Source organism: Phyllostomus discolor, chromosome 6, assembly GCF_004126475.2.
Source record: "Phyllostomus discolor isolate MPI-MPIP mPhyDis1 chromosome 6, mPhyDis1.pri.v3, whole genome shotgun sequence".
Classification (NCBI taxonomy): domain Eukaryota; kingdom Metazoa; phylum Chordata; class Mammalia; order Chiroptera; family Phyllostomidae; genus Phyllostomus; species Phyllostomus discolor.
The window spans coordinates 158310910-158323964 of record NC_040908.2 but is presented as its reverse complement, the minus strand read 5'-3'; the positions used below and the strand labels follow the sequence as shown (position 1 = coordinate 158323964).

Genomic DNA, 13055 nt, shown 5'->3' with positions numbered 1-13055 from the left:
ACATTCTTTTCTGAGTCCAAAAGGACAGGTACTGCGTCATAGAAGACTTTCTCTTTAGGTCCTCATCCCTAGTGTTATCTGTGCCTAGTGTTATCAGTGTATGAAAAGTGCTGAATGTCTCACGCTTCCAAGCATGGAAGCATTTATAAGAATTAAACAGTACACTAAAAGCATGCAATTCTCAGCAGGTAAATTGCTTTCAATTACTGATTGAAAATTTTAAGACAAAATAATATTACTCTTACCTCTATTCTTTTATAATATTAAATGATTCTGTTGTTGTTCATAGAATATTTAACACATCAGAACCTCTAATCATTGTCCAAACCCCTTCCACTTTCAACTACCTTATTAAAAACATACTAAATATATTCATATTTATAAAAATGAAATCTCTTCATGATGTATAAATTTGCATTGGATTGTCATGATTCACATATATGTTTACGGGGAAAATATAGCATTTTGTTACATTTTTCTTTAAAGATACTGAAAGAATAGCTGTTACATATCATCAGCAAGTGGAATTTTTGTTCCCGTTTGTGTCTTACTTTCATTTTAAGGGAATGATCAAATGGCAGACAGGTTAGGATAAGAACTGGACTTTGAAGTGAGACACACCTGAATTCAAATCTGTTCAAATCCTTTCCTGTCCCCAGTAAATTCAATAAAAAGAAAAAAAAAAGGGAGAAAAAATCCTGTCTGCATTAACTGTGTAAGCTTAAAGCACTTAATTGTTATAAGTCTCAGATTCCTCATCTTTTTATCACAGGCTTAATATATACATTATTAGTATATATATATATATATATATATATATATATATATATATATATATATATATATTCATACGTTTGTGATTCTTGAAGAGAGTTTCTAATATCATACAGAGCCAACCTTCTGCTCATCAGGAGATAAAGCCCTGGTGCTGAAAGAAGAGACTGTATCCTTCCTGTACTCATGTCAGGGAGTGAAGTCTCCAGGATCCACCTTCATCTGCAGTAGAGCCTGCTCACCCCACAGTCACATTCCTGTGTGCATCCTAGCCTCAGAGGTTGTGGGGCTCTCTGCCATCCATCTCAGAACTTGTCTGTCCTGACCCTGCCTTCACTCTTAGAGCTGCATGGAGGTTTTCTCATGGCCACCTATGCTGCCCACACTATTCCCATGTGCAGGACAAATCCCTGGACCTACTCTATTAGTCTAACCCCAGACCCCACACTGCCAAGAAATGAGTTCAGATCATTAATCTTAGAGTGCCTCATTTCGTGGAATTCTGTTTGTCCCTGTCCCAAGGACTGTGGCTATAATGTTACAATTAGATACAAAGAAACTAATATTTATCTGTTACAGTGAAGTCTTGTACTCTGGACATTTTCTGCTCAGTATTTAGAAAAAAGCATTTGATTCTCTTCACTTATAGGTCACCATTCCATTCTTCTCTACTGAAACCCAATTTTGGCCAGAGCCCTACCTCACCACTGATCTGCATAGACAACTCCCTCTTTGGGAAGATAGCTTCCATTGCAATAAAGGGTAAAGTAATCCACATTGTAACCCAACATACATTTTCACTGTCAGAAGGCTTCCCTCATTACTCCATCTCTCCACTCAAACTCACCTGAGGTGTACAAGGTCTGTCCAGAAGGTATCCAGCCATGGAACATGAAAAAGAGAGGCATTTACTCAGGGAGACCCATGATACAAGAAACATTGCTCAAAGGACAATGATATCTCATTCCCCTTCAAAGTAGGCACCTTGGGACCTCTTACAGTTCTCCCAGTAGCCATCACCTGCCCTGTCATATTTTCCTGGATCTCTTTGAGGCTCTGAAATCTCATTACATTCAAAGCTGATTTTAGTTTTGGGAAAAGGCAGAGTCACAGGGTGCCAAATCAGGGCTGGAGGGGTCTTAGTCACCTGGGTGATCAGATGTTTAGTCAAATGCCCTGCAGGCCACATGATGCACTAGGGGGCACATTGTCCAGATGAAGCTGCCAATCACCAGTTGCCTGTAGCTCTGTCCTCATGAGCTATCCTAACAGTTTACACAGATACGTTCAGCTTAATATCAAATGTGATGCAGATTCTTTGCTCTACTTGCTTAGTCATTGTGAATGCATTGGCCACACAACACAAATGCTCATTCAGTGGCTTCTACCATCCAACTAGTGTAGGAAAGTGCTCATTGTCCATTCATGGGGATCCCAGTCCACTCTTTTTGGCTGACAGGTTACAATGATGTGACACAAGCTGTTCTTATGTTAACAATGGCTGGACTCTTTCCAGACACTCTTGATATGCTTTCAACTTACACTCCTAACTTCAGTAGGGTTCATTCCCCAGATGGCAACCACACTGTCGTCTCACCATCTGTAGTTTTCCTTTCCCATCTCTGGCCCCAGAGCATAGTCTCCTTCAGAAATTTTGTGTAATCAATCAGTGTTACATATTGTAACCCTGTATTTCACTGTAAGACTAGTAAGAGAACTATCATTCTGGCCCTGGCTGGCGTAGCTCAGTGGATTGAGCGCGGGCTGGGAACCAAATTGTCCCAGGTTCAATTCCCAGCCAGGGTACATTCCTGGGTTGCAGGCCATAACCCCCAGCAACCGCATATTGATGTCTGTCTGTCTCTGTCTCTGTCTCTGTCTCTGTCTGTCTGTCTGTCTCTCTCTCTCTCTCTCTCCTCCTCCCCTCTCTAAACATAAATAAAAAAAAAAAAGAACTATCATTCCTTATTTCTGCTCAGGCATTAATACTTCCAAACACAAGCATTACTAGGGATGACAGTTACTGTCTATGTATAATAATCGAACCCAATAGCATGTGTCATAATATATCATTAGCAAGATTTGTTAAATCAAAACAGATATAATTCTCATGATGTCTATAAGCCTGTGGCTCCATTTGAAGGGGCAGCATACTCAAGTGAGCTTGAAATCTTGTGTAGAACCACGCCCTTACTGCATAGACATTGACAATGACATTCAGTCCAAATGCCTCCTCCTATCTCACTCTATCTGTGGCCTTCAACAAACCACTCTCTTGGAACTTCAGGTTCCATTCTGTCAAATGAGGGGCTGAAGCTGAATCATCTTAATTCTTTATTCAAGTTACTGCATCCTGGATTATATTAACATGAGGCTATCAGTGCACGTACCCACTGGGCATGATTGAGCAATGGCAGATGGCTGGGAATACACTCATTCCAATGGAATGCCATAGAGGCGTAGGCAAACCGGACCTGACCTGGAACTTGCAGTGAGAGCAGACAGAGTTTGGGATGCAGGAGTCTCACTGCCATCAAGCTGGTCTACTTCACAAGCCTTCAGTTCTGAATTTTTGTTTTGAGACAGTTTGTAAAAGTGAATATTCAACTTTGTTCGTTGTCAGGAATATCAAACATTCCAAATAATGGCTACATTTAAAGGAAAAAAAACCTGTTAGTTATTAGTGAGGATGTTCAACAAGGCACTCACACAAGGGTAGCGTGATACGGCCACATGTATTGGCAGATTTCATGCAAAACTGTATGACGATATTTACTAAATCTAAATTTTAAATACACACCCACAGACATTTTCAACTCCCGGTTTTATATACACGATAAATGGGTGTTTTTGTCTACCAAAGGGCATTACCAGAGTGTTCACACTAAGATTGTTGGAAATAACAAGAGAGAAAACAACTCTGCTGCCTCCCATGCTGGTTAAAGTAGATCAATACAATCAATATAGTTGTACAAAAGAATGCTCTATACCAGTGGGATCCATCTTTGCAACTAAATGCAACGATGTGAACAAGTGTATAACTGCCTACAGTAGCACATACTTTATGTGTCTGCTTGTGCTCAGTTCAAAACTATTCAACCATGATAAGAGTAAAGAATGCAATTACATATTTGGATGAAGAGACAAGTGACTTAAGAGGATTTCTGGTGCCCTGACCAGTCTGGCTCAGTTTGGTGGGTGTCATATGCAAAATGAAAAGTCACCAGTTTGATTCCCAATCAAGGCACAGGAGTGGAATGCAGGTTCAGTCTCCTGTGGAGTAGTGCACAAGAGGCAATGAACTGCTGTTTCCCTCTCACAATATGTTTTTCTCTCTCTTTTTCTCCCTCCCATCCCCTCTCTCTAAAAACAAATCAATAAAATGTTTTTTCAAAAAGGATATCCTCAAGTAGACAGCTTTTGTCATTCTGGTAGTGTTCTATCTGTTGTTTGTCTTGGCTACATTATTTATTTTAAATTTATTTAGCTATATACTTTCCACTTAAGTAATCTCTTGCACATTACATCCCAAAAAGGTTATCCTGAAAGCAAATCTATGTATGCTCCATTAGATTCTAAGAAACTTCTGAAATTCATTGTCCTAAAAGGTTTAGTTCCACTGCTGCCTTATCTACAATAAATTCCAGTATATTTTTGGGAAATAACAGACCAACTTTTAAGGAGTATTTCTGTGATAATGTCACTTCACTGATAAATGATTACTGCATTTTTAAGCAAATATGTCTTTAAAATATGAGTACTTTCTTTTTTATTGATGTTCAACTACAGTTGTCTCCATTTTCCCCCACTACTCCCACCAGCATCACCCATCCCCTCCTCCCATCCTCGATCTTACCATCCTTTGACTTTGTTCATGTGTCCTTTATGTATGTTCATTGATAACCCTTCCCCTATTTTGCTGCATTATTACACTCCCTCTCCCCTCTAGTTACTGACAGTTTGTTCTTTATTTCAATGTCTCTGGTTATATTTTGTTTGATCACTTGTTTGGTTGATTAGGTTCCACATGTGGGTGAGATTTTATGATATTTGTCTTTCAACACCTGGCTTATTTCACTTAGCTTAATGCTTCCAGACCCATCCATGCTGTTGCAAAGAGTAGGACCTCCTTCTTTCTTTCTGCTGCATAGTATTCCACTGGGTAACTGTACCATTATTTTTTGATCCACTCATTTACTGATAAGCACTTAGGTTGCTTCCAGCACTTGGCTATTGTAAATTGTGCTGTTATGAATGTTGGGGTGCATAGGTTCTTTTGAATTGGTGTTTCAGGATTCTAAGTGCATAATCCCAGCAGGAAATTGGTGGGTCCAAAGGCAGTTCCATTTTTAGTTCTCTGACAAAATTCCTAGTGTTTCCTAGAGTGGCTACAGCAGTCTGCATTCCCACAAACAGTGCACTAGGGTTTCCTTTTCTCCACAGCCTCACCAGCACTTGTTTGTTGATTGGTTATGTTGGCCATTTTGATGGTGTGGAGTGGTATCTCATTATGGGTTTAATTTGCCCCACTCTAAGGGTTAACATCCTTTCATGTGTCTCTGGGCCCTCTGTATGTCCTCTTTGGAGAATTCTCAATTCATGTCTTTTTTTCCATTTTCTTTTTCATTGGAACATCTGTTTTCAATTTGTTTCGTCTTTTTTTTATTTTATTGATTATGCTTTTACAGTAGTCCTATTTCCCCCCTTCATTTGCCTTCACGTTGCACACCCTCTTCCACCCACATTCCCCCCTTTTGTTCATGTCCATGTCTCATAAGTTCTTTATCTTCTACATTTCCCATACTATTTTTGCCCTCCCACTCTCTATTTTCTACCTGCCCTCTATGCTACTTATTCTCTGCACCTTTTCCCCCCCTCTCCTCCTCCCACACCCCTGTTAATTACCGTCCATGCGATCTCCACTTCTGTTGTTTTTCTCCTGTTTTAGTTGTTTGCTTAGTTTGCTTTTGCTTTTGTTTTAGGTGTGGTTGTTACTAACTGTGAGTTTGCTGTCATTTTACCTTTCATACTTTTTATTTACTTTATCTTAGATAAGTCCCTTTAACATTTCATATAATAAGGGCATGGTGATGATGAACTGCTTTAACTTGACCTTATCAGAGAAGTGTTTTATCTGCCCTTCCATTCTAAATGAAAGCTTTTCTAGATAGAGGAATCTTGAATGGAGGTCTTTAGCTTTCATGACTTGGAATACTTCTTACCAGCCCCTCCTTTCCTGTCAGGTCTCTTTTGAGAAAGCAGCTGACAGTCTGATGGGAACTCCTTTGTAGGTGACTGTCCCCTTATCTCTTGCTGTTTCTAGAATTCTCTCCTTCATTTTCATCTTGGGTAATGTAATTATGATGTGCCTTGGTGTGTTCCTCCTTGGGTCCAACTTCTTTGGGACTCTCTGAGCTTCCTGGACTTCCTAGAAGTCTATTTCTGTTACAGAACACACAACAAGGGGGGCCTGGGATGATATACTATTATTGAAAGAAGGCCCCGGGTCCGTTATGCCCGCCGCCAGAGGAAAGACGTCTCTCAATGCCAGAGATTTGTGAAAAGGAAAGGAAACGTTTATTTAATGCTATATACAAACTTAAAGTAGTGACCTAATGTCTTCACCAAAATCCCAAAGTCCCTTAAAACACCCACAAACACACAGTCCTTCCTTCCTTCCCCCTTTGCCCAGTCCAGAGTACCGTATCTCAGGGAAGGAAATAGAAGTCCATGGCTTAGTCCTCTGGTTCTTCTCAGTTAGTACTCCTTCTTGACTGGGAGACCTCCCTGGGTTCCCGGCACCCTCGGCTGAATCACCGGGATCTCTGCTAAAACCAGGTGGTGGTTCCCCCTTCTAAAGCTGTGGGGGCCCCACTCTGCCAGGCCAGGTGGTTCTCTCCTCAGGGCCGCCGCGTGGTTCTCTTCTCAGGGCTGCAGGAGTCTACACTACGTCAAGTCCACATGCTTCTCCTTCTCCTCTCAGGGCCAAGGGAGTCTTCACTCTGCCAAAGCTGTGGGGTTCTCTCTTGCAGGGCTGCGCATCTCTCTCCCCCTCAATGGCTGCTGCGTCTCGGTTTAAATCCCGGTGCCAATCTTCCTCTGCAGCCCCATTTCCGGCTCCTCTCACAATTGGCTACAGCTGCCAGATTCTGGGCAGGTGTGGCCCTGTGGTGTGGAGCCAATTATCTCCAGGCTCTTCTGGATCTTATTACAGATCCCTATTTGAGTCTCCCCTCTTGGCTGCACCCTGTTACACTCTCACAATTGCCTACAGCTGCCAGATTCCGGACAGGTGTGACCCTGTGGTGTGGAGCCAATTATCTCCAGGCTCCTCTGGATCTTATTACAGATCCCTATTTGAGGCTACCCTCTTGGCTGCACCCTGTTACACTTCCTTTGCCAGATTATGGAAGTTCTCCTTTATTATTTGTTCAAATAACTTTTCCACTTGTTGCTCTTCCTCTTCCTCTTCTGGTACCCCTATAATTCAGATGTGGGAACTTTTAAAGATGACCTACATGTTCCTAAACCTCTCCTCTCCTCATTTTTTTTTTGACTTCTTCGTTTTTCCTTCTTTTCTTTTTGGTTGTTTCTTTCTTCCTTCTGGTTCACTCCATTGATTTGAGTCCCAGTTTTCTTCCCTTCACTATTGGTTCCCTGTGTGTTTCCCTTCATTTCACTTAGCATATCCTTCATGTTTTCGTCTAACTTGCCACCAAAATAAATGAATTCTGTGAGCATTCTGATCACCAGTGCTTTGAACTGTGCATCTGATAGGTTGGCTATCTCTTCATCTCTTAAAAGTAATTGCTCTGAAGTTTGATCTGTTCTTCCATTTGGGCTTTTTTTTTTTTTTTTTTTTTTGGTCTTGTCACATCAGTTATGTGTGAGGGCTGGAGCCTTAGGTGTTCACCAGGGCGGGTTAACCCCATCGCTGGATTGTGACACTGTCTGTCCGAGACGGGTTTCAGAAGGAACAATGGCGCTTCCTCCTCATTCTCTCACATTTCAGTCCCTTCAGTCATTTCCCATAAGCATATTGGGCCTGTCTGGTGGTGATTTCCATGTGGGTGGGCTTGTATACATTCTAGGTCCCTGTTGGTCCCTCCAACAAACTCTCCTGTGAGGTTGGGAGTCTCTCCCTGCGCCTCAACTCCCTCAGGTGTTTTCAATCAGTGTTTTCCGGCTTTATTTTCCCACTCTGGGGCCCTGTGTTGTGTGGTCTATCTTGTTCCCCAGCTTTGCCTGGTTTGTCTACACACAATATGGGACTGCGTGGTCAGCCACATCCCTGCACACCTCACTTGTTCTGCCCACTGACACCCTAAACCCAGGGTCTGTCTGCTGCCATGTGTACACCTGGGAATGGCAAGCCACCACATTTTTTTTTTTGTTTTTGCTGCGACCTGTCTCAGCCCCGCACCCAACTTGGCCAGTCACCCAACTCCACCCTTCCTACCAGACTGGATGAATGTGTCTAACTCCTTGGTTGTTGAACTTCTGTACAGTTCAATTTTCTGTCAGTTCTGTGTTTGTTTGTTTGTTTGTTTGTTTCCTTAATTTGGTTGTGTGATGATGCACAGTATGTCTATCTATGCCCCCATGTTGGCCAGCAGTCTCCTGCCCATTTTTTAATTGGGTTGTTTTTTCTGCTGGAGTGGTGTCCTGTAAGTTCTTTGTATATTTTGGAGAACGAATCCCTGTACAAGGTATCATTTGCAAATACATTTCCCCATGTGCTAGGTTCCCTTTTCATTTTGCTGTTTTCTTTAGCTGAGCAGAACTTTTTATTTGATAAGGTCCCATTTGTTTATTCTTTCCTTTATGTCCCTTTCTCTAGGGGAGATATAGGTGAAATTATTGCTGCTTGAAATATCTGAAATTTTCCTGCTTATGTTCTCCCCTAGGACTTTTATGGTATTGCCACTTCTAATATTGTTCCCAGGAACGAGGAGATTAATGAAACTCATTTCCTTTGGTGTCATTACCAGGCATAAACTCCCAGAAATGGAATAGCTTGCTCATAAAACAGTTTCATTTTAATTTTTTTTTTTTTTTTTTAGTTAACTGCATACTTTCTACATGGCTGCACCAGTCTGAAAGGTCACAAACAGTTCAGGAGACATCCCTCTTCCCCATACCAAAAAATACAAATGATTGTAAGAAAATAGTACAAACAACTGTATGCTAACATATCAGACAATCAGGAGGAAATAGATAAATTCCTACAAACACACAATCTTCCAACACTGAATCAGGAAGAATCAAAGAATCTGAATAGACAGAATACAACTAGGGAAATTGAAGCAGTAACCAAAAAACTTCAAACAACTGAAAGTCTTGGACCAGATGTCTTCCCAGATGAATTTTACCAAACAGTCGAGAACACCTATTTTGAGCAATTTTTATGAATTTAGTGAAAATGTCTAAAAGACTCTAGTCACTTATTACCTCTAGTACCTTTCCATTTCTGTATCAAATAATGACTTTATTAAAAACAACTCACGATGTATGTGCCATAACAATATGATAATATATGGTGATTATTAAACAACATAAAACATCTTACTCTGGTAAAAAGGCCAAAATTGAGTTTATTTACAGTCAAATTTATATGCCCTTAAAGTTCATCTCTTACAATTTATTTTAAAGAAGAACATAGCTATGATAAATTATGAATGTATAATTATACTCAAATCAAAATTTGATGGTATAAAGATTCTTTATAAATCTATAGGATACTAGCAATTGAAGAATGAATCAATTAATATAAGAAAGGCTACATTGACATAATTCAGAAAAGTTATTTGCATATAAACTATATTTATTATCATGGAATTTTTGTTTGAATTAAAAATTCTATAATAGACACCAAAATCTAGTTTTCCTTAAGCAGTATGATTATAGTGCATTATTTTTGTATTTACAGAAACCTTCATTTTCTAAAAATGTTCAGTGTGAACGTCCTTGTATATGTGTGTCTTAGTGTGCAATTTGAGTGGTTGTTTTTTGTCAATTAAGAGATGGAAACAACATACATGTATAAGATTTGGTGAGCTGGAAGTAAAGAGTGTTCAGTATGGTCATTGTAGTATTGCTAAGTAAGTACATGAGGCCATAAGGTAGGTGGGGAAAAAAGCAACATTTTAAAAAGTCCTACGTTTCTTTCTCAATTATCCAGCCTGCAGGGAATAATAGATGATGAAACATCTTATTATACCTGTCCCATGTTCCTGAGAGACCAGCACCGGGTCCAGGCAAAGCCATGGTGATATAAGCCAGGTCACTGAGGGGGCAGTGCTGAACCCTCTGGCAGACAGAATGCAGGCAACAAAAAATCCATGATCTGGAACAGGTACAGGTTTAAATTATGGTTTTCTAATTTCTATTTTAGATTTCTTTAGCTTTTTATCTTTATTTGACCTAAAGCATGTTATGAAACTAATTGAGGGAAAGCAATAGTATGCAAATTTTTACTTACTTTTATCAATTTCATTATTTTAAAGACATTCATAAATGGCAATGAAGAACAAAATGTGACTATTACTTATGAAGGTAGTTGGAAAATTTTTTTTACTCTCTCACCTGTCCTTTTACATATTTTATAAATATGTAAAGTTTGATATGAACTTTAAAAAAAATATCTCTACTATCACAGGAAATTGAATGAGTTCAGACCAGGATTTTTACAGACCTGCATAAGGATTAGTACATCATTATATAAATGCAATTCTTTGTCCATTTTATATTTCTCATATTCCCAAAGAATAGATGAAGTCACATATTATATTATAAACAAAATGCCTGCTTTGTGTGAAATATAACAGCAGAACATAGAATTTAATTGGCCTTCCAAGCACCAAGTTTTTTAAGCAAAGGAAAGCAGATTTCAGAGATTCTCAAGAGGAAGGGGATCAGGAACACACTCAAGCAATTTTACAATTTCTAGGGATATGGGATGGGACCCATGTCAGCTATAAATCTCTCTGAGGTTGTGGGACTGTGGACACATGAGGACATTGCCTTGCACCCTGCACATGTGATCTTTTGCTGAATAGATTAAGTGGATTCTAACAGATTAGAGTAGAGGGTCTTACACAGTAATCCACACTTGCCTCTCAGTCACCTGTGCTAAAAGAATTCCTATTATGGGGTCCGAACACCACTCCCCCAATCAGTTCTGTCTAAGGGCACATGGTAGGTAAACCCTACAGGTTCCAGTGTGAGCACTCAAATCTATCATCCACAGGGACCCCGCCAACTTCTTCTCTACTGACCTGCGCCCCTGCTCTGGGAGTCCTGGATCACAGACTATCTTTATTCCTTGTAGATTGAGGCTGGATAGGACCAGGGGATCATGTGGAAGTGGGGACACAATACATCAAGAAACAAGCCAGTGATCTGCATGCTTTACAGTATTGGATAAGGGGGGAAGAATCGAGAAATATATTCATTATCTGCACCTCTCACTTCACTATGCTTTTTTATTACAGAATATAACAACACTTATACTACATCAAGAACAGAAACAACTTTATAATTAGATAGGGGTTTATTTGAACTAAATCATTCTAAGAACAACTTGGCCAACTCTGAGGACATCAATCTCTTAATCTATAAGATAAAAAATACTATATAGGTTTGAAAATTATTTATTTTGTACCAAAGTGTGGCACCTATTCTATATAAGCTGCATTACTATCATTTCATCAATTATAGTAAATTGAAAATATTGCAGAGAGTCTGTTTACTTAAAGAGAATGTGCATTGTTGAGCTCTTTTTCTAACTGCTGACAAACAGAAAGAACCAGCAGTGTAACTGCTAAGACGGTCACATGATTTGCCCTTCACTTGCATTTCCTTCCTCCACAACCAGGGATTTCCATACCTGAGTGATGACCATTGAGAACTGCACCGTGTTGACAGACTTCATACTCTTAGGACTCTCTGACAGGCAGGATGTGCAGCAGGGACTCTTTGTGGTCTTCCTGCTGCTCTATGGCATCACTTTGATTGCCAATCTGGGGATGATCATGCTAATCAGCATGGACCCACGACTCCACACGCCCATGTATTATTTCCTGAGCAACTTGTCTTTCTGTGATGTCTGCTACTCCTCTTCTGTCTCCCCCAAGATGCTGGCTGATTTCTTATCTCAGCAAAAGAAGATTGAATATCACTTATGTATGGTGCAGATGTTCTCTTTTGGTGTTTTTGGAACTGTGGACTGTGCCTTGCTGTCTGTGATGGCATATGACCGTTATGTAGCCATTTGTAATCCACTTCTGTATACTGTTACCATGTCCAGGAGAGTGTGCATCCAGCTGGTGGCCATTGCCTACACTGCAGGTTTTATGAATACCACCATCTTTACCTATTGCACAACTCGATTGTCATTCTGCAAGTCCAATATCATCAATCATTTTTTCTGTGATGTGCCACCCTTACTAGCCCTCTCCACCTCAGACACAACCACCACTGAAATAGCAATGACCATTTCCTGTAGTTGTATTGCGGTGTCAAGCCTCATCACTGTTTTCCTCTCCTATAGCTACATCATGACCACCATCCTTCACATGAAGTCAGCTGCAAGCAGACACAAAGCCTTCTCTACCTGTACCTCCCATTTAACTTCTGTGGCTATATTTTATGGGACAGTCTTTTTCATGTATTTCAGACCTAGTTCCAGTTACTCCATGGATACTGACAAAGTGGCCTCTGTTTTCTACACAGTTGTCATTCCCATGTTAAACCCACTGATCTACAGTTTGAGGAATAAGGATGTGAAAGGTGCCCTGAAAAAAGCAGTTGGCATTAAATCAAGTACTGGGTGAAAGTGTGTTCAGTCACAAAGGTTTTATTTGCAGATGTTGACAACTAAAGTTTATGGACATTGGCACAGTTTTCTATAGTCTCACAAATACAATTGTGGATATTCCTTAACCCACCTTTGTGCGTAATCTGAATGTGAAGAGTATTCATTATGAATCTTTATCGCTTTGAACCAAAGGAAAGAAGTAATAGGTTTACTCTACTGTTTTGCAAAGAGGATCTTGGTGTACTACTCTGCTCTATTCATGAGTATATATATCCCAGACTGATACGAGCACCGTACCGTCTTCTTACGTATTTAAAGTTCCACTTTTTTAAGCAATGATCTTGATAAACTTGTGCCAGAAAGGAGTTTTAATAGTTCAAGTTAACTTTCATTTTCTTCTTCATCTGTGCTTGTTCCATCCTATAAATGTCCCACCATAAGATTTAGAAGTAATAAGTAGTAA

The 13055-nt window shown here is 40.0% G+C and overlaps 1 protein-coding gene across 1 annotated transcript; it reads left to right on the top strand.

The window, feature by feature from the left end:
• Positions 1-11669: 11669 nt before the first annotated feature.
• On the top strand, positions 11670-12628 carry LOC114499062 (olfactory receptor 1052-like). Its single transcript, XM_028515018.2, has one exon. It carries the CDS (start codon positions 11670-11672, stop codon positions 12606-12608), a length of 939 nt encoding a protein of 312 aa, XP_028370819.1. The 3' UTR covers positions 12609-12628.
• The last annotated feature ends 427 nt before the right edge of the window (positions 12629-13055 follow it).

Bases quoted from the DNA above. Each gene is read 5' to 3' on its own strand.
- LOC114499062 (XM_028515018.2), top strand. From the start codon at position 11,670: ATGACCATTGAGAACTGCACCGTGTTGACAGACTTCATACTCTTAGGA.